Here is a 23100-nt window from a genome sequence, read left to right as displayed (position 1 = left end):
AAAACAAACCCCTCTTTTTTGTCCAACCGAATTGTTTATAACTTAAAAACCATTTTTAGTGCGGTCAATTCAGGCATTCGAAGCTATCTAAATTCCCACCAAGCTGAAAATCAGTAAGATTATCTTTAATATGATTGAAAATGGAATTTGAAAGTTCCCTATCTTTCCCCTGCATGGAAAAAAATGTATTCAAGGTCAAAAAATAAGTTTTTCGCGATTTTCAGCAAAACGGTGAGTTTTATCATAAAAATACTTCAAACAAAAATTGTAGATAATGAAATTATCTACAAAAAATGTAGCAATACTTTTTATCCTACGAGCCACCGTTTTTGAGATATAACGATTCAAAAAGTTGTAAAAGTTGTAATCGTCATAATATGCACTGCACCCCTTCTTGCAGACTGTTACTTTACCCCTTCTGTAAAATGCAGATGTCATTTCACCTGATATTCTTATAGTTATAACTTATGTATATTTTATATTATAAGTGTAAGTTACAATGACCGATAGAAAAATATTTTAACATATATTACAACTACAGAGATGTATATATGCATATTATGACGATTGCAACTTTTACATTTTTTGAATCGTTAAATCTCAAAAACGATGACTCGTAGGACACAAGTGTTGATACATTTTTTGTAAATAATTTTATGATCTACAATTTTTGTTTGAAGTATTTTTATGATAAAACTTACCGCTTTGCTGAAAATCGCAAAAAACTAATTTTTTTGACATTTGACCTTGAATAAATTTTTTTCCATACAGGGGAAAGATGGGGAACTTTCAAATTTTATTTTTAACCATATTTTAAACAAGCTTACTGATTTTCAGCTTGGTGAGAATTAAGGTAGCTTTACTTTAATTTTTTGGTCTAATTTGACTGGACTATTTGCTCGAATTGTTGTGGGTTTTATTAGGAATCGACTGACACCTCAATCATGATTTTTTGAGGCGGTGAACTAAAATTTTCGTAATGGCAGTTGTGAACTACACTATGAACTACATAATGAATGTTTTCGAATGACTGTTCAATGAAAAGATTGTGAATATCAAGAGTTATTACGTCTTCAGGAATTCTTCAAATACAAAATGTGATTATAGCAATTAAATAAAGGCGAAATAATATATGAGATTATATTACCCAGAAACTATTATATTCTCACAAATATATGAACAAAAAGTAAACTCTGAAGAATGGTGGACTCACAAACGATTCACAATTTTTCCTCAAATTGGTCACATAAGGATGTGACGTCGACATCCTCGGGTGGTCTGGGAACTACTTTAGCGACTATAACTTTATGTCCTTGGATTATATGCTCTTCCGCTGCCAAAGCATTATCCAGATCTTCAGCTAACTCGAACTGAACGAAGGCGTATCCTTTGAAATTTCCAGTGCTTCTGTCAAAACCCAGCTGTACCCGTCTAACGCGTCCGTATTGGTTAAAATGTTGGCGTATATACGCTCTCTTCGCTATTCCCTGAATGTGGGTAACGAACAATTTATTCGCATCGGGGTCACTATCGAATTGACACTTTCCTATAGCGGCCAGAAGTTTTCTTCTAGGGTCCATTGTGCGGCCTTGAATGGTATTGCACTATTTTTGGTGATTTTGAAGGAAACCACAGGCCTAGAGAGACTGGCAACGACTGGGACCTTTTCGAGAAGCAGGTACCCGTTTTTATCTTCACTTATATGAAAGTGGTTTCTGAAAGGAAGCGATAGAAATGTTCATCCCTTATTTATTTAGAACCGTTAGTCTAGTTCATAAGTTGAAAATGGTGATAAATAGAGATAGTGGTCGGAAAATAGCTGTAAATTTATATAAACTTTCTATTTTGGCATTATAAAAGTATTCTCAAAATTCACATATGATTCGACGGCCGCAACTTCAAACATTGGGGGTCAAAAGTAAAAAAACCTACTTATTGCAAGTTTTTTGCCAATATCTCGTTTCCAATGGGTTTTATGGTGATTGTGTTTGAAATTAATATTGTAGAGAATTGAATTCTCTACAACTTTTGTTTCAAACATTTTTTGATACATTGAATCGTTTTTGAAATAGAGGGCAGCGCGAGAGCAGATTAAATATTATTTGAAATCAACTGGTTGTCCCGATCGAAATCAGTTCATTTAAGGTTTATAAATTATTACTTAATGAATAATTATGAAAAAATTTCATTTTTTATTAACAAATACATTATATTTAAATATTTTTTTCATTAATGAACCGACCTATGAATTCAAATAATGCAATTTATTCCTGTATTTCAAAAAGTCAATAAGGGATATACTTTAATTACATTTTAATTGTATTCTCTTTCACGTTAATTGCATTTTAAGTAGAAAATAATATAGTTAGTCTTGTTTAAAATTTCTAAACTCTGAAATTCTTTTATAACTTTTGAATTTATACCTGGCAGCCTCTTCTCTTGAACAAGAAATTTTCTTTAAAAAAGTTGGCAAAGCAAATGTGAAAATGGAAATATACTCCTCTGAGAGTTTCGACAAATATTCAAGTTCTAAAAATCACATTTTGTTCCTTCAAGCTTTAAGCGGCTATGATACGACTTCTGCGCTCTTTAAAAAAGGAAAAAAAAACGTTTTTAAGAACATTCGAGAAATTATCTAATTTGGATGAACTTGCCGCAGCATTTGAAGAAGAAAACTGCCCGGTTCAAAGATTATTTGATAGTAGATTGCAAATTTTATTAGCTGTTTAGAATGCTCCAAAGTCTGCAGATACTATCGATCATCTTCGTTATGCACAATATGTCAAGCTAACAAAGCTCAATAAACCTGTGCAGTTATCAAATATCCCACCAACAAGTGGAGCAGCTCACCAACATTTCAATTGTGTTTATTACCAAGTTCAAACTTGGTTAGGACATGATTTGGAACCCCAGAAATGAGGTTGGACAATGCTCTTTAGCTTGTGGCCAGTGTAATGGGCAAGCTTGTCTCAATGCTGTACCATATGAGATCGATGTTAACGAAGATAGGTCCTTTGATCCAGAAATCATGGAAGAATTGGAAAGGAATCTGGGTGAAGATGACAATGAAGATGATAACGCCCTTGAATTTTTATAGCTGCGAGAAGACGACAACGATGAAGAAGATGAAAATTGAAATTAGAACTCATTATTCTTTAAATTATTTTATCTGTTTTTTTAATTTTTGACATTCACAAATGTATCAAATGAAATTTTTTATTAAAAATATTATTTGAAACTTTATTTCTTTTTTATTCATTTTTATTTATTAAAGAATAATGACTATATATTAGATTAAAATTATTATGTAATATATATTTTTCCACGTTTGAAGGTGATTAACAATGTTTCATGATGAATTTCACTAGTTCGGACTTCCATCGTCTACTATATAAAATAATTTGAAATACCTGAAACAACTAAAAAAGAAGAATTAAAAATGAATAGCTGAAAATAACAATTATATTAAGCAAAATAAACCTGGAATGAAATAATAGTGAAATAAAATACAATGAAAAAGAAAACAATCTAATAAATAAAAATAAAGAAACGAAAAAAGAAAATAAAAATAAAAAGTGGAGAGATTCTAAGTCACGTTAGTTCACGACGTTTCGCTTGATGATGGGTTTCCATATGTTGCGTATTTCGACGCTGGCCTGGCTGAATACGTTGTTGGAAACATGTATGGCAATTCGTTGTGGATTTCCTCCTCTCTTGTGAAAGTGATGGAAGATATCACGCTGTTGATGTGTTTCAGGAAGGCGTCTAGTTCAATATTCCCAGGATTTCATATTATGAAAGTGTCGTCAACATATCTCAACCAGACTCGAGGTTTCTTGTGGGCTTCTTCAATGAACAGAGTTTCAAACCACTCCATATATATGTTGGCTATGACTGGTGAAAGTGGCGATCCCATTGGCAGTCCATCTTGTGTAAAGAATTCGTCCTTCTGTTGGAAATAACAGTTTCGTACACAGCATCCTAGTAGGGGATTTCAAATCATTTTATATAGTAGACAATGGAAGTCCGAACTAGTGAAATATATTTTTCCCTCTACAAATTTATAACTACACGGGCAGGTAAGTGTTATTAAATAAATTGATACTTAATTGAAAATAAATAATTAATGACAACCAGTTGATTTCAAATAATATTTAATCTGCGCTCGCGTTGCCCTCTATCTCAAAAACGATTCAACGTATGGAAAAATGTTCACAACAAAAGTTGTGGAGAATTCAATTCTCTACAATATTGATAATGAATATAATTAGCATAAAACCCATTGGAAACGAGATATTGGCAAAAAACGTGTAAAAAGTCGTTTTTTTTTTTACTTTTGACCGCCAATTTTTGAAGTTGCGGCCGTCGAATCATATGTGAATTTTGAGAATACTTTTATGATGCCAAAATATAAAGTTCATACAAATTTACAGCTGGGTATGTCCATTTTCATAGGCAAACCCCCTGAAATGACTGGCCATGATATCTAGAAAAAGTGCTAAAACCGTTTTTTAGCACATAAAAATTGCACACAATGTGAACAGATTAAGACTTGAGAACAAAGTATTTAGATTTTTGCAAATATTTCAAAAACTATAAAGAATTGATGAAATTTTAAAAGAATTTGAATAGAAAGAGGTATATTTTTAGGAGAGATTAATTTTTGGGAAATAATTTTAGTTTTGGTTCAGAAAGTATATTCGTAATTCATTGTTTATGAAATGAAAATAGCTGTTTTGAGAGAGCTTTTCTTCCAGTTTGTCTGAAAGTAATTTTTCTGATTGATTCGGCCATTACTTGATAAAGATTCATAGTAATTTCACAAACTACACCGAAAACGCTTTGATCTTTACAAACTTCATTTTCAAAAATTTCACATGTTTCGCTATCACAGTAGCTTTTTCTCAGTTGATAACATTATGGTATTCACTGAGAAAAGCTACTGTGGTAGCGAAATATGTGAAAATGAAATTTCCGGTGTCGTCTGTGAAAAGTCTGGAAGTTACTTCTTTGTCTGATCTACACATCTTTGTATTAGTTCCCTTTTTTAAAAATGATTACTTTTTTTTTTCTTCGGAAGATTTTCACTTTTTTGTGTAAATATGGAGAGGTAAAAAGCCAAAACCCCTCTTCCTTTAAAGAAAGATCTTTAAAGAGGAGGAACTTTCATAAAAAAGTCCTACCTCTCTTGCTTTCCAATCCCAAAGGGTCTAGATCTTTCTGGCCGGTAGCTAGAGCTGTTAATCAAAATTTTACCAGAATCCATAATTCCACCACTGACAAAAGCGGATTGTTCAATTGCAACACCCGTAGAAAAAGCAAATCTACTAGCTGAACAATTTGCAGTCAATTTTCTGGGAAAGGCATCAACCACTATTTCCACACTAGGATCCACAATGCCGGAAATTACTTTTCAACAGCGCCTAGTCAGGCGAATTTTGAAGCAGCTCAATATCATCAAGGCATCTGGTCCTGATGAAGTGCCCGTCATCTTACTTAAAAAGTGCGCAAATAAACTCGCACCAGTACTTTGCAGACTTTTCAAACTGTCTTACAAGAAAAGGGGTTTTCCTGCTTGTTGGAAGATTGCTCGCCTTCAGCCTACTCCCAAAAAGGGCAAGAAAATTCTTCCAAATATTTGGAAGGTTTCAACATCGTGAGAGATCATCAATATGGCTTTCGGAAACAAAGATCAACAGGCGACCTTCAAACATATTTCAATCATGGAGAGTCAAGAGCTGTTGCGCTTGATATTTCTGAGGCCTTTGACCGTGTGTGGCATGAGGGTTTGATGACCAAACTTCAATGCTATGGCTTTTCGGATCACTTTTGTGTATGGCTCTGCAGCTTCCTGGAAGAACATTTCCTGCAAGTGGCCGTTGATGGATATCTGTCGAATATTTTCACCATCAATGCTATTCCCCAGGGATCCATATTGTCTCTGACTCTCTATTGATTATCAACGACTTATTGGAAAAAAATCCAATATATTGGTTTGCTGACGACAGCACGCTTGTCTAGTCATTACATTTGGATTCCAGGACATCGGCTGCGGATGCACATCTTCAGCGGCACATCTTCTCCAAAAAGATAAATGTTTCTGAACCGAATACAAAAATCTCAGGTCAGACAATTTCGCTTTCTGCTTATTTAAGTTTGTTGGGTGTTAAAATAGACACCAATATGTCTTGATACGATCATGTCGCTGGAAATGCAAAGGCTGCTTCTCGAAAGCTTGGAACAGTGTTCTGAACCAGAAAACTGTATACATTCCAGCAACTTTTGATGCTTTATAAAGCTCAGATTTGATCTTCTTCGGAGTATTATTCTCATGTATGGGGCTCCGCCCCCAAACATACCCTGGAACTGCTGAATTCCATCCAGAAAAGAGCCATCCACGAGCTTCACGGGCAACCTTGATAGTCTGGAACATCAAAAATTTGTCTTTCTTCTGTAGATACTTTCACGGGAAGTGTTCAAGTGACTTGGCACATTTGATTCCATCGAGACCGGTACATATAAGAAATACGTGATGGACTGTAGCTGCTCATCGTTTTGAGGTTCAACTCAGTACATCTCGAACTTCAGTGTTTATGTTCCCCGCTTATGTCTACGCTCCCCTACGAACGACAACTCTCAAAAGTCGAAACTTGTGCGAGCTAAGGACTAACGAGGTCTTACCTTTTAACGTGTGATTCCTAACTCGGGTTGGACGATTTGAAGGGAAAATCGATCGTCAGGCGGGTGAATTTAGGGACGCTGAATAATAATTCAAAAACTCTTTCGACTTTCAGTTTTTATTTTGTTGCTGACTCTCTGCACTCAATTAGTGCGTTTCATGCGGAACAACAAATATTAATTCAAGTTTCAAGACATTAAAAGTTGAGAGTTGAGCTAGCGTGGACGCTCTCTAATTTGACTTTGTTGAAAAAATGGAATTTTATGTTTTTTTATATTTTTTGTAGCATTTCACAGCAACAAATTAGCAATAAATTGACATTCATTTGTTTGATCCATGAATTCAAATTTTAATCAGTTTCACGCTATCTTAACAGAAAGCTAGGGTTGTTGTCGATTTTTCGCGATAGGTTCGAGCAACAAAACTAACGTTCTAGCAACTAATTAGCAACAGAACAGCACCATTTTTTAAAAATTTTTTACTTCCGTTAAATATACAACTCCATTTTTTCAGACCTAATTTAACGGGCTGTTTCAACAGCGCCTTAGTTCGAAATGAATTTGTAAATTCGCTTAACGTCATTATAATATGTAATGAGGTGAAAAGAGAAAGAAAATGAAAACTTGGCAAAAATGAACAGCATCAATGTTTAGAGTATAAAATTCTTTATCAATCGGTATATACCAGAATCAGTAGAATACATATTTATTGAGATTTGGAGCTATGAAAACATATGACATTAAAACGGACCAAACTTTTGAAACACCTAATAACACTCTTCATCAAATTAAAAATAATTTCGACGTACAGTGTGTGAAAGCCAAATGGAATAAATTCATTATTTCGGATACTGTACATATTAAAAATAAACCCGAAACACGTCAAATGTATATTATAATTTGACATTCTTCAACGTTAAATTAAAAAATGTTATTGCTTTCGAATTCATTGCAACAATCAAGATAAAATGAATAAAAATCATGTTGTTACCGAAATTCGATAAAATACACTCAAAAATTAAAATGTAATGAAAAACGTAATGGAATGTAGAATACGAAAAAGAACTATGGATGTTAACGAAGTAGATATTCAAAATGTTCACCGCGAATGTTTTGGCAACATCTTCATTTCAAATAAAACTGTCTTTCAACATCATTTAGAATATCAGGCGTGACCGACCTAATCGCAAGCGTTATTCATTCTTTTAAGTCATTCAAATCTGAAGAAATCTAATGGTGAAAGATCAGGTGATCGCGCTGGCTATTCAATCGATCCTTGCCTCCCTATCCACCGATTGGGAAATGTTGTATCGAGGTATTGCCGGATATTAACTTGGTGATGTGGTGGTGTCCCATCCTGCTGAAACCATATCGTATTCACTGGAACTTGAGGGTTTCCTGGATCAGGATATAAATTTGCTAAACTTGGAATGACATCATTTTGAAGTAGTGCCAAATAATTATCGCCATTCAAGTTGCCCTCAATGAACAGGGATCAATGATATGGTTTACTACAATCTCTGCCCAAACATTAACCTTTTGAGGGTATTACGTGTGTTCTTTCCTCATCCAGTGAAGATTTTCCGTTGACCAGTAACATGACCATTAAGAAACAAATGTCCATCATTTGCTCACAAAAATAAGTATTTCTATCAAAATCGTCTTCCATGAGCTTCCATTTTATAGGGATGCATTTTATTTTCTTTTAATACGTTCACTATCGATGTATCACTAAAATTGAATCTAATGGATGCCTGTCTACTCGATGTATGTGTGTTTACCCCAAACTCAAGCATCACATCTAATTTGAGTTCATCACTCATTGCATTGGCAGCTGCTTTTTTTATCTGCCCCACATGACCAAGCTCGCCAAACTGCTTCACTATTTTGCCTATTGTTCCTTGAGATATGGGCGGCAAATTAGGAAATTCCTCATGAAATAGGCGAGCTTCTTTCTGTTGTGTTCGGGTTTTGTCTCCGTAACCAATCATTTGTAAAACTGTTATTTTGTGCATTTCCGTTAATCTAACCATTTGTCAGACTTGAAGTTAACGAACTTCAAACTTAAATTAAAATACTGACAACTAATGCTGTAACATAAAAATCAAGTTGACAAGGCGTTTTAGGGTAAGCGCACATTGCAGACTTTTTATCGGCCGATAGTTTAGTTGAATGCTTATTAGTATAGAATCATAATGTGAGTCATCTAAGCGATTCCAGTCGGTCGACTGAATAATCAGGAACAAGTTGGATAGGCTTTCCAATTCTGATTCAATTACAAAGTTGGACATTATCGGCCGAGTTCTAATCAGACTGTGTGTTTATGAGAGTGCGCACATTCTATTGTTGATATCTGATATCAAATATTATCTAGTACCTACTTTATCTTTGAATATATTTGCGTTTCCATTACATTTTTTTTCATAATTACATCGAATATTGCGGAATGTTCAGTAGAAAATTTAATTCAAAATCAAAATCAAAATCAAAAAATCAAAAAATCTTTATTTCCGTAGACCTAGGGAAGGCATGGAAAAAGTCACATTACTCAGTACAATAACAATGAGGTCACAATCATAAAACAACATAATTATAAGATATAATTGCAATTGTTGTTCCTGCATGGGCTGAAATAGATGCTGCAGACAGAAGAAAACTAACCTTCTTCGATAACATTCTTCAATACTTTCAATACAACGCGTCAAAATATTATATACATCAACAACCGTTCAGATTTTTCAGTTAGTGGTCTGCGCACCGGCACCGAACCGAACAGTTTTGTTTTGCGCACACTACAGACTTTTTATCGGCCGATAGTTTAGTCTGGTTGGGTTGAGTGGGGGCACACTACTCAAACAAAACTGTTCGATTTGGTGCGGGTGCGCAGACCACCAAGTGAAAAGTCTGATTAGTTGCTGATATACAGCGTGACTCACGGTCGATGGTAGGTTAGATGTTTCTGGAAAACGCAAAGCATGATTTTTCTGAAAATTTCAGCTCTCACATTTCCTTACCTGTTCTATCGATCTAAAATATTTTCAGCATTGCGGCGTTGCTACTTCCATCAAAAAGTCCTAGCAACTTTATTTTTTTAAATGGAACACCCCGTATATTAATACATTTTTGGAATCGCTCTGGTATTTTAATACTTATCATACAGGGCGTGCTAAAATTACTATTATTTTCATTGTGCATAAAAGTAGTCAAAAGTTCATTTTTTCAAATGAAACCCCCTGTATATTACATTGAAAGATGGTGAAAAATGCTTCAAGATGATATATCATGCCCCTATACCTAAATCGTCAAATTTTCTCAATAAAGTCGCTTCTTCTAGAAACATCATTTTTTTTAAGAATTTGTATTTAGGTAGCAGTGGAATTATCAAGCTTATAGCAGTTCGGTTACTTTTATAAGTAATTTACAACGAGTTATCGACGGTGTTTCGAATCATCTTCCAAAATGAATGCAAATATCGATTATTCAAACGAAGTTCTTATGAAATTATTTATTATACACATGAACAAAGTGATCAAATCATTCTCAGAACGTGTAAAAAATTCAACCAAATGTATCATGAATTAATACCAATGAACGAGAGGAAGTTTGTAAGGTTACAAAATAATTTCCTTAACTATGGCTCAAAATTTCCAGAGAACAACTGTACCAAAAATTAGTCATTTCTAGGTAAAAAGTAAGATTTTGTGGGCTAAAACATGTGAAAGTACAGACAATAACAGAAAAGGATGATTCAAAATAACAAAATTGTAAACAAAATATCACATTTTCACAATAAATGCTGAAAATGTTGTGCATTACATTCTAAACACCTTAAAATTTTTTTTGTACGCGACTTGTGGTTGCTTTTTCAATTTCCTGGGGATCCAGATCTTCAATACTGGAGTACTGTATATCCTTTCTTTCAGAACACCCCATAAAAAAGTCAAGTGGCGTGAGATCGGGTGATCTCGGTGGCCAATCCGACGGCCCTAAACGCCTAAACCAACGATCGTCGAAGAGTTCGTCAAGTTTCCTGGAAACTTCCTGGGTGGAATGAGCTGGCGCTCCGTCCAGTTGAAACCACGAATTCCTCTAATTGCCTCTAAAGGCAATTGATAAATTTATACAGATGCATTCCGTGATTTTTCAAAATTCGTTGTACTGAAGCATGTGATGCACCTAAATCTTTTTCTGCACTGCGAATGGGAGCTTCTGGATATGCATAAAAATATGCGTTAACAGTATTGTCCTTATTTGAAGTAATAGGTTTTGGTAATGTTGAAGGCGCTTTTAACATGGAGCCATAGTTAAGGAAATTATTTTGTAATCTTACAAACTTCCTCTCGTTCATTGGTGTTAATTCAGGATACATTTGGTTGCATTTTCTACAAGTTGTGGCAATGATTTGATCACACTGTCTGTGTATAATAAATAATTTCATAAGAAACACTTCAATCAGAACACCTACCAAAAAATCATTTAGAAAAGTTCACACATGCAGTTCGTGCTATTGGTAATATTAAATCCCTGTGAAGTAACTGACGATGACGAAGTAGTATTCAGTCCAACTGTAGAAAGTCCTTCATGACTAACCAATAATCCTCCTTAAAATAACGTGAGTTGGCGTATGTAGTTGTAACATATGCCTTGTAATCCAAAGATCGTGTGTTCAAATCCCATGGACCCTATAATTTTTTTTATTATCAGCAGTAACGTTATACAAAAAAATTTGTATGATACATTTGTTGAAATTGATTTTATTTTGCTCGTGAGTTTGCTCCACTTGCTGACGCTCGTTTTGCAATAATCCCCACTCACAAAATAAAATGCCGCTTTCAACACTTGTAGGTAAAACGTGAATAACTATTTTTCCACAAAAACGGCTTTATTAAGAAAACTTGACGATTTAGGTATAGGGACATGTATATCATCTTGAAGCATTTTTTACCATCTTTCAATTTATCGAGTAATATACAGGGGGTTCCATTTGAAAAAATGAACTTTCGACTACTTTTATGCACAATGGAAATAATAGTAATTTTAGCACGCCCTGTATGATATGGGGTCGATTTCTTGGTGTTATTTGAATATTTCGAGTTTGTCCAAACTATCATCAAAATATCAACTTGTCATGAATTGAGAGTACTGATGTACTCAATTTCAATTAAGGCTATGTTTTGGACCATATTTAGCACAATTTATTTTTTATCTCGAAAACAGATAGAGATAGGTATAGGACATTATCGGCAAAAAAGTATTAAAATACTAGAGCGATTTCAAAAATGTATTAATATACGGGGTGTTCCATTTAAAAAAATATAATTGCTAGGACTTTTTGATAGAAATGGCAACGCCGCAATGCTGAAAATATTTTAGATCGATAGAACAGGTAAGAAAATGTGAGAGGTGAAATTTTCAGAAAAATCATGCTTTGCGTTTTCCGGAAACGTCTAACCTACCATCGACCGTGAGTCACGCTGTGTATAATATTTTGACGGGTTGTATTGAAAGTATTGAAGAATGTTATCGAGGAAAGCTATTGTTGCAATTATCATTGCATGAAGAAGAAATATGAAGAAATCAAGCGAAAGAAACCGTGAATGGTGGGTGCCCCCATTATAAGTGATAGGTTAGTTAATGGAATGTTATACACGCTCCATTCTAAGCTGCTGGAATATCCAAAAATGTTCTTCGCTTACTATAGAATGAGCAATTCCGCAATTTAATTTTCTACTGAACATTCGGCAATATGCGACATAATTATGAAAAAAAAAAATGTGATGAAAACGCAAATATATTCAAAGATAAAGCAGGTACTAGATAATATTTGAAATCAGATATCAAGAATGGAATGTAGAGTGGACAGTCTTCAGGCACCGACTGTTTAGTTGGTGAGTCTGCGCACTCTCATAAACACACAGTCTGATTAGAACCTAGCCGATAGTTGTCCGACTTTGTAATTGAAACAATATTGGGAAGCCTATCCAACTTGTTTCTGATTATTCAGTCGGCCGACTGGAATCGCTTAGATGTGCGGACTCACATTACGATTCTATACTAATAGCATCCAACTAAACTATCGGCCGATGAAGTCTGTAGTGTGCGCTTGCCCTTAAACTAACGTTGCTACAGAAATTATTCACAGTTTTTTTAAAGATACCATCTGAAAAAACATTACTGTGGTTTTTGCTTACTTTCTTATTATCAATACCTCGACATGAAATAAGTTTTGAGTATATTGTAATAAGTTTTGAGTGTATATTATCGAATTTCGGTAACCACATGATTTCAATTCATTTTATCTTAATTGTTGCACTAAAGTTGAAAGCAATAACATTTTTGAATAGAAAATGAAGAGACCTTTCAAACGATACATCACAAGCCTATAGGTACTTCCCATTGAAAAAATTGAGGGTTGTACCTATCATTCGACAAGGGTTGAAGGTAGGGGTAGCATTTTTCCGTTGAAGTATATCAAATTATAATTTGAATTTGACGTGTTTCACAATTTTGTTAAAATATGTACAGTAACCGAAATAATGAATTTATTCAATTTGGCTTTTACACACTGTAGACGAATAATGAGTGAATCAACAATTTCCTGTTGTGAAATTTCTTTATTACAGTTTGAATCTGTATTTAGATCATATCTAAACTCAGGTAAAAAATTCAGTCATTGAGTAGGTACAAAGCCATATTATACAAATTGGTTATTTGTATGAAGCACTAACTAGGTAGAATCTTGTTAGTATGTGACCGCCTGAAGAAGCTATTGTATAGTGAAACACGTGTTGCAACTTTGTAAACAGTTAAGTGAAAAATCTCACAATGAAATGTTTCTCTAACAGACATTCTTACAGGTCACTGTCGTTTGAATCATCATATGCAGAGACTGTCGGAAGACAGTGTGTGTCGACTCTGTTCAGAAAATGATGAAACAGCAGAGCACATACTTTGTGCCTGCCCCACTGGGGACCGAATCAGGTTTTTAGAGTTCGGCAGAGCCGTACTCTTACGATTTGACCTGAAAAACCACTGACCATACAAACTAATCGGCTTCGTTAAGAAGCTGGGTTTATTTGGTCGAGTGTGAGTAGGTGTGAGCCACAATAAACCCTTGCGGGTTCCGGTGGAGTGTCGAATAGACCCATCACTTTGGACCTAACCTAACCTGACCTACTTAAATATTGATTCAAAGAATTCAATACCATGAAACTTATCATCAATTCATTAATAAATTATTCAAATAAATAATGTAATTGTATAGAAGTATATCAACTAAAACCAAAATAATATGCGAGATTATATTACCCGATAACTACTACATTCTCATTAATGTATGAACAGAACATAACTTTATAAGAAAAGGGTCAGCTCATGAACGTTTCACAAATTTTTCTCCACTTCGACGCTATCGTGAGTTTTTGAACTTCTCCTGGCTGCCTTGCGAAGACTTTTTGCAACGCTAACTTCGTTTCCTTCGATTATATGCTCATCCACTGCTAACACCTTTTCCAGATCTTCGGCTAACTCAAACTGAACGAACGCGTATCCTTTGAATTTTTTAGTTTTTTCATCAAAACACAGTCGTATACTTTTAACGCGACCGTATTGGTTGAAATAGTTTCGAAGATGTTCTCTCCTAATTTTCCATATGATCCGGCTAACAAACAACTTGTTTGTATCGGGGTCACAATTTTCAATAGCAGCCAAAAGTTTTCTTCTCGCGTCCATTTTTTGGGACCTACAACCGTATTGCTTTTGATATATCCGAAAAAACTGCAGGCTTCGAAAGACTTATGAACACTGAGACCTCTTCGACAAGCAGGTATCTATTTTCATCTCCACTTATCGAATGATCCCTGAAAGTAAGCGGTAGGAATGTTCATGCCTTATTTATTTATAGTCCGGGAATATTTGTCAAATGAGGGCAAAGATCTCGGAATAGAGGATAGTCAGCTATAAAGTTGTATAAACCTTCATTTTGGCACACTAAAACTTATCTCTAAAACTACTTACCGTAGGGTGTCCGAGACTACACATATTTCAAAGTCAAAAAAAACGATTTTTTACTTTTTTTTTCTCATTTAGAATTTTATTTATATATTTATAATGGATGTAATTTTAGTTCCAACGAAATCAAATATACATATAACATTAAAAATTGAAAAATACCCATCACTAATGAAAGAATAAAATAATTCATTAAAACCAAAAAAAATATCAATTTCAATAAAAATTTAAACGAGAAATTCCATAAGATTCCAGACGCTGAACTCTACGTAACTCTACGCAACCTTATTTAGATAGGAAGATATCGCTTTTCCTGTAGAACAGCAAATAAGGAACTCGCGTTCCTTGGGGTTTCAATACGTCTTCATTTTGCACGGTCTTGACCGAAGAATCGTCGTACCTAATCCAGCAATTGTAGCCGACGTGGAAGGCATCGGTCACGTAGTGTCCAATGTTGGCATTTTTGCCTTCATGGTAAACGACGGCGAATAGCTTGTATTGTCTCTCTGTTGGAGACTGTGTTTCCGACGATATCAAAGTCGAATCAAACTTCAAGTCGAATTCAAAATCAAAAGCCTTGATAATCTTCGTGCAACGGTAGTTACTGTATTTGAAAAACTTCAGATGCAAAATAAGGATAACGGGAAGTTTGCAGAGCGTAATTTGCTCCCATGCTTCGACCTTCTCGTTTGTTTTCGACAAAGTCACTCCCTCTAAAATGTTCTTGGAGACAAGTACCTTAAGCGCTTCTCTGACGGTCTTCACTTTCTCAATGTTGAGTGGCAGGGTGAGGAAAGGCTGGGTATTCTCAGTAATGTGGTCCACGTTGCGATGAATGCTCGACTTTAGTTGCCCCCCGAAGATGTCACTTATCGGTGTATTGGTGAAGTCGATCCTTCTGGTTGAATGGCCTTTATTTTTCGATTCTATTATGTTCCATAAATTATTTGAATCATTACTCAAAGCAGAGTCAACGAGAGGTTTTTCATCTTCAATATAATTTTTAACCATCTCATTCAGCTCAAACATTTCATCATTGAGTCCATTCAAAAGAAAACCTAGAAACTCTTCTGCATCTTGTTGTCTACCATCGATCCAGTCAGTCCGCATGTTATGCAACATTTTATAAATCCAAGTCGGACCGAATGGGATGCCAGTGTTGATTGAAACTTTTTGGCCATTCTTGGAATTTTTATCTACTCTCCCGTCTTTCGTCAAACAGTAGGAAGGTAGGTGAACAAACTGTTCCACAAAACGGCACATTCCAAATATAACCGGGGTAGATGACATTCTCTCGTTCGAAGAGATGTTTTTACTCAGACTGTTTAGTAAGTTGTAGAGTGGTGGACATGCGATCAGGCCTTGCAAAATAGAGTTGACATAACAGTGATTGTTTTGATTGAGCAGACCCCTTGGCTGCAAGTTCACTGCCCTACCGTCGATCATATATGTAGATAGAACCATGCCCATCTTATAACAGTCTGGATCTACAAAATGGTGGGACCTTCTGGAGAGCTTGAAGGGGCATAAGGGAAAATTATCGTTGAACACATTTTCGGCATCCTGGTCAGTAGCGATTTCGTCAAAATTGTTGACGGGTTCAGACATAGGCGAATGATGGTGGTTCATCGTCGGGAAGATCATAGTGTGCGGGTTGTTGGCAAAAGGTGGAGATTCGGCAGTTTGTTGAATCACTGCAAAATTTTCATGGATTTGAACATTTTTACTTTTCTGCATTTGTCCTTTTATGATGTTGAAACTGCTAGTGTTGAGTTTGCCTGTTAAGTCCTCTTCTACAATTTTTTTAGAACTGAAGTCTGATTTACTCTCATTAACGTTTGGATAATTTTTAACAGAAGAAGCTGGGGAGAAATCCGTAGTATCATATCACTTTAGTGGGCTAAAGAAAATTTCATCAAGACTTTGAAAAGAAGAAATAGTGCCAAGGATTGATGCAGCATTTCCTCTCTGAATTGCAATGCTGATTCGTTGTATAAGAAATGATCTTGCTCTAGAATCGCCTGTTACCGTAATTATTTTTTGACCTATATCTCTGAAAAAATCGGAAGCAAAGGAACCAAAGCTACCGAATGTTTCAATGGCAATTGGATAGAAAATATATCGATCTTCCAGACAAATGTATTTCCGCTGTTTCATTTTCTCAGCATATTCAGCGGCCCCACCAGATGATTGCGAAGTTGAATTGAGATGAGAGCGAGCCAAGGTATCAACACAGGTGAAGTCCCAAACCAAAGGTTTTCCATGTCTCCAAGGAATGAGAGACATTCCATCAGGACGTTTTCCATCATCTCGGCTAATTCCAAGAGGTTCAATCACAGAAGGGATATTGGCTTATTATGAATATTACTTATTCATTACGTTTGATGGTATTTGTGGATATGATAAATATTATAGAGGATTAAATTCTCGACAACTAATGTTTGTTTTTTTTATATCTTGAACCATCTTCAAGATAGAGGGGAGAGCGCGCGCAGTGTTTAACTATTTAGAGCAGAGGTTCACAAGGCCGAGGAAGCGGCTGAACTAAGAATTTTAGGACCCAGTGACACCTACGGCCTGAAGAGATGGGAGGGGATTAAATGATGCAGTCTTGCCACGATCACCTTGGGCGACCCTGGGAAGCTGGCGCCGAAGAAATATCTGGCGATGACCAGGAAAAATCACAGCTTAACAGTAGCGTTCCTTACTGGCCACTGTCAATTGAGGAAACACCTCCATAATATAGGCCTAGAGGATACACCTCTGTGTAGGATGTGTGAACAGGAAGATGAAACTATCAGGCATGTCCTATGCGATTGTCCAGAGTTATTGTCAATGAAAGAGTGTGTGTTCGGCGAGTCTTGGCCTACATCTGCCGATATAAAGGAGATGTCTCTTAGTGACCTGTCCACCTTCCTGGAAAGGACAGAATGGACGATGACCTAGGAGGACAACTCCTCGGGTGGATGTATAATAGGTCACATGTGGCTTAAGTACTGTGGGCCTACTCTCACCCTCCCTACTCTATAGATACAGAGAGGTTCCCAAACTTTTTTCATTATAGATCACTTTCAACATTTTGCTGGTTCCAGTGGATCTCTTGCAGCTACATTTCTATCATATTCCCAAAACTCGACAAAAAAATTGAAAATTAACCAACTATGGAAATTTGCAATGCGGCTGCGTTACAAACACGAATTAACAGTGTTTTGAATGAATAAAAAGTGAGAATGATTTTAATGAATTAATTGATCGTGATATAAGTGGATGTCAAAAAAGTGAAGTTGGTCAATCAAACTTTATTTTATTCAGAAAAGTCGCTATTCGGTATGGTAAAAATAAAATATCAGTATTCATATTGGTAGAGAATCAAACAAGTTGCTGCAAGATTCCCTTTGCACGGCGTTGCGGACGGCGGCGGCACTTTGCAAGTCTCGACACGTTGGACTGAATATGAAATTTGCAAGTTCTTACATGTACCAGTCCCTGAGCTTCCCAAAATATTATCTGCCTAGATTGATAGGTGAAGTCAAACCGACATTATAGTTCTTCACTATCAAAGCCAGATAAATTTTCGTGGAATCCTGTTTACGAATTGTGAACACCCATTTTTCGGTCACGTCAACGTAGACTCTCGTCGAGTCTCTCGTAGACCCCTGAGGGTCCATCTGGGCCACTTTGGGATTCACTGATTTAGAGTATCATTCAAAGTCAACCTGTAGTCCCCATTAAAAACACGCCCTATAAAGTTGATAAATTATTGATAAATATATAATTTTGAATAATTTGCTAACCAACACTTTAGTCAAGTGTTTATTATCAAGTTCAGACTTGGTTAGGACATGATTTAGAACCCCAGAATTGGGGTTGGAAAATGCGTATTGAATTCCTGGAACGATGACAATGAATCCACCAGCTCCGGAGGAATTGCTTAACACAAAATTCTACAACTGCATGAATGGTTGTGGTTCGTGATGTGGCTGCAGGAAAGCTGGTTGCAGTGCTATAGGCTGCGGCCAGTATAATAGGCAAATTTTTCTCAATGCTTTACCTCAGAGCGATATCATGAAAACGGTACTTTTGACCCTGAAATCTTGGAAGAACTGGAGACAAATGTCGTTGAAGACAAGAACACAGAGGAATTTGAAATTTTACAGCGACTGGACGACGATAATGAATATTGAAATGAGAACTTATAGTTCGTATCATTATTCAATTTTTTGAGTTTCAACGTTCATGAATGTATGAAATCGTATTTTTCAATAAAACATTGATTAAAAATTTAAATTCTCTTCCTCTCATTCAGTTAGGAAGTAATTGGTATAAATAACATTAGAATCAAAGAATAATAATGAAAGAATTTCTCTTAATAACTTTATAATTACCTACACGAGTAGGTTAGTGTTATTGAATTAATAGATACTGAATTATTGAAAAAAAATATTAATAACGTACTAGTTAATAAAAATGCAAATTATTTAGAATTACATACATTCATCAGTAATTTATTGACTTGATACGGCTTGTTTTTGATCTGGACTATAGGTTGACCTGGAATGATACCCTAAATAGTTGAACACTTTGCGGGCTCCGCCTCTATCTCAAAAATGGTTCAAAATATAAAAAAAAATTATCAAAACAAAAGTTGTAGAAGATTCAATTTTCTACAACATTTATAGGGTGAACAAAAAGCATAAAACCTATAGGAAACAAGATATTAGCAATAGATCAGTAAAAAATTGATTTTTGCACCTTTGTCCTTGAAATATCTGTTGTCGCGAACACCCTATGATAAGTAGGTTTTGTAAAAAGTTTCAGGATGTCAAAATAATGGTTTAAGAAGTTTATAGCTGACTATCTCTCATTCCGAGGTGAAACCCCTAACATTCCTGGTGTATTAGTATCGTGTTGAATATGTGATACGCCTTGAATTGGAAAAATATGTACGATATCACTTGAATTGTTCGCAACGAAGATATTTTTCAGGAGATATTAGTTTTTTGATTTTTTTAAAATTTTTACCTCATTTCGAAATGAGTCCTTAACAAAGATGGGTAGATAGTTCATTTACAGAAGCATCCGAATACATAATGGAAAAAAATCCTCTCGAAATAACTACTTTCACATGCACATTGAATTACACGAAAGAAAATGTAGAAACAACTACTTTTATGTGAACCTTCAATTACACGATAACCTCTTTTTCCATTCGGTTTTTGTACTTCAATTCTGTTACTGAACTGGAACAAATATTTTTAGCAACGCTACATAAGGTGACATATGGAAGAGCATTGTTAAAAAATTCACTGACATGGAAATCCTTGAGGTGTACTCAATTTTTTTAAATCAAATCTGGGTAGCTGGCACTTCCCATACAGAGATACACACAAGCATAAAAAAGTTCAAGCGAGAAGTAAGTTAACTGCGAATGTAAACAGACAATTTGAACACAAAAAAACAATTTATTCTCACGAAATACTGGTAAAATATTAAATCACAATCCACCTTATATCATGGTCTGCCATTTTACTTTTTACCAGAATTTAACTCTAGAGCTGAATTATTTTAATTTTTGTATTTGATTCATTCATAATTTGAATTGTTTTTTTGACATTTTCGTAGCATAATCAAGTATTTTGTTTGGTGTAATGATATAGGATCTGCATAAAAATAATTTTCTGTGGAAGGAAACCTGATTTTGTTAATGATTTTAGTTTTTTATACCTCTTACAATCCAAAAAAAAGTTAGCGGATTACTTCGAAAACAGGTATTGAAGTGGTAAGTTTTCTGGTTCACCCCGAAAGAACCACGTTTAAACAAAATTGACTTTTGTTTAAAAAAATTCTGATTATATGAGTCACTTGTGAATTTCTCCATCATATTTTTTGTAGAATTTCTAATATAATCTCTGATATAATCTCTGAAAATTTTCTTTCACATCAAAAAAATAAATAATCAGACTACTTATACGCATAAGTTTGATGAAATGATGTTTCGAACAAAAGTTTCATCCAAATATGAAAATGAACACCTCAACAATGACAATTGGAAATTTTGAATTTTTTTAAGTGACTATTTAATATTACAACGATAAAAATAAAAACAACAATAAAAATTAATTGGCGATCCGGGGCGACTTCATTGATTCCAGTGGCGCATTTGCTTTTTCAGCTGCAGGAAAACTCGAAAAAACCTGCAGCACCACATCATCTGAAGACATTGATCTGCCAATGTCCTCTCTCTCATAAAACAAAATGTAGGGTGTCTCCAGAGGCTCCAGTAGCTTCAATACAAATGAATTTGTTCAATTATACATTGAACAGGGAATATTTTGAAGGAAATATTAGTTTTTTGTGAATCTTCCAAAGTAGGGAAGAAAGCAATTATGTACAAAATGAACTCTTCATAATGATGTAAATCATGCATGGAAGTTACTTCCAGATACAAACTGTAGGGAGTGCTTTTTCTTCAAATACAAAATCTGTTCAAAAAGCAAGGTGCTTTTCTTTCTTTTAGATATTTATTTATTCATCAATTTCAAACAGCTAAATTAGAAATGAAGCATAAACAGGTATAGATAATTTCATAGTAGACATTTCAATGTTGGAAATGATAATAGTTTTTTTGTAAAATTATAAATTACTCGAGGACTACTTATTTTCAAGTATTCAAACAATCCATTCCGATTCAGCATAAAAGCGGCACACTTTCCTAATTTCCATGAAAATTAAATCATTTCTGCGGGGGAAAAAATAAAAACAAAATATCAGTGTTCGCGATTTTCATCACCAACTCCATTTCGCCATTTCCTTTCATTTCGAGTTTAATTCATGTTTTTTTTATCAAGTAGTTATAACCCAAACTGAATTTTCCCAATCATATATTTACACCAGCCAAAATGAATAATTCTCTCCCGTGAAATTTGTTTTATGATCTATCAAGCACAGTGTTACAACTAACAGATTTTTTGGGAATCAATAAAGTGGCAGTTTTTGTCGATTTGCCAAATTTTTATAATGAAAACCTAATCAAGAAACTGAACTATTGCGGCATCCATGATGTTATCTTTCACTTGACAGAATACAAATGTTGAAAATGACAAGTGAATTCAGTTCAGAATAATTAATAGGTTTACAGAGAGCATGCATCTTTCAAAAGTTATCTCTCTCTCTGAGTATTTATGCACACGTAGAATCAGTAACTTTAATATATTTTATATTTATACTTTATATTATTTGTAATAATTGTTTGTGACGGATGTCCTATACACATCCAGATATATTAAATCAATCTAGTCATTTCATATTTATATACATTTTCTTATATCATTTCTCTACTTGAATTTATTGACGATTTTCTCTTTTGTATTTGCATTATTACACTGTTGATGTGCAAACTAATTTGTGGAAATGAAGAAATTATTATTATATTATTATTATTATACTAATTTTTGTAACTTACACTAGCTGTGGTAGAACAACTCAAAAACCAAACACTGCCAAAAGAATCCATGCACCTCTCCTGGAATACCGAAATCAATATCAAATGTTCCTAAGAAATACAGACGAAACACAAACCTGTAAAATCTACTATGTCGAAGTTTTGTTCACTCATACAAAGTTTGTATAAATTAACAAATATTTGGAAAAGTTTCCGGAATGATACTAGTTATGAAACTTGCTTTCAAATTATTATCTATTGAAGTTGGTCTAGATTGCAATTGTTTGCAGATCTATATTCTACCTCTTAGTAACGGTAAGTACTAAATGTAACTATCGCCTGAGTCTAATTTAAAACTGTCAGGAAATATACAAGGTGGAAAAAAATCCACTCTTTTTATTAATGTCGCGTACCACAGCTAATGAAGGTTTTGCAAGGGTTTTTATTTGCGAAACGTCTTACTTTTTTAATGAAAAATACAGGATGATTTCTATAAACATCGCTGGTATGAAAACAATTTTCAAATTGTTTTACAAAAAAGTGTTTTTTTTGATACCAAAGTTGGAGAATCTGGGAAAACCCAAAAACTGAAATACACGCAATTGAAGTCACGAGCAATAGCTAGTTATGGATATGATGATTGATAGACGAAAACCCAAAAGCTAAACGAGCTGATTTTGCAGACATTATCATTATCAACAAATAAATTTCCAATGATGTGTAGTTCATTAACTTTCTAACTGAATACCAACATCCCGTATGTATTCTTTTTGACTAAACGGTCTGTGAATTTTTAAATTTGTGGTGGAGGTTCAAGAAATAATTAGCTTGATTTTTGAAATTTTATTGGGTTCAGTTCTGTGGTAATTTCACCCTTATGTATCAGATCTGATAAAAATCTTTCTTTAGACAGAGTAAGTTACAACGATGGACCCTGCTGGGCCTGTAAATTTAGGTCAGGAGCGAGAGCT

General features: G+C 34.7%; 2 protein-coding genes across 2 annotated transcripts; both read right to left on the bottom strand.

The window, feature by feature from the left end:
- Positions 1 to 1126: 1126 nt before the first annotated feature.
- LOC111510486 (SRA stem-loop-interacting RNA-binding protein, mitochondrial-like) lies at positions 1127 to 22491 on the bottom strand. Its single transcript, XM_074170974.1, has 3 exons — positions 22267 to 22491; positions 22151 to 22210; positions 1127 to 1715 (listed from the first exon to the last, which is right to left on the bottom strand). The coding sequence occupies exon 3, from the start codon at positions 1578 to 1580 to the stop codon at positions 1221 to 1223; it is 360 nt and encodes a 119-aa protein (XP_074027075.1). The 5' UTR covers positions 1581 to 1715; positions 22151 to 22210; positions 22267 to 22491; the 3' UTR covers positions 1127 to 1220.
- On the bottom strand, positions 14861 to 16573 carry LOC141480690 (ubiquitin carboxyl-terminal hydrolase 10-like). Its single transcript, XM_074170972.1, has one exon. The coding sequence runs from the start codon at positions 16423 to 16425 to the stop codon at positions 14974 to 14976; it is 1452 nt and encodes a 483-aa protein (XP_074027073.1). The 5' UTR covers positions 16426 to 16573; the 3' UTR covers positions 14861 to 14973.
- Positions 22492 to 23100: the final 609 nt, after the last annotated feature.

The sequence above is a fragment of the Leptinotarsa decemlineata genome, unplaced genomic scaffold, assembly GCF_025532065.1.
Source record: "Leptinotarsa decemlineata unplaced genomic scaffold, Ldec_3_MD MMD2_tig00000008_RagTag_RagTag, whole genome shotgun sequence".
Taxonomy (NCBI): Eukaryota; Metazoa; Arthropoda; class Insecta; order Coleoptera; family Chrysomelidae; genus Leptinotarsa; species Leptinotarsa decemlineata.
The sequence above is the reverse complement of the archived record's forward strand: the minus strand, read 5'-3'. Positions and strand labels throughout refer to the sequence as shown.

Bases quoted from the DNA above. Each gene is read 5' to 3' on its own strand.
- LOC111510486 (XM_074170974.1), bottom strand. From the start codon at position 1,580: ATGGACCCTAGAAGAAAACTTCTGGCCGCTATAGGAAAGTGTCAATTC.
- LOC141480690 (XM_074170972.1), bottom strand. From the start codon at position 16,425: ATGCAGAAAAGTAAAAATGTTCAAATCCATGAAAATTTTGCAGTGATT.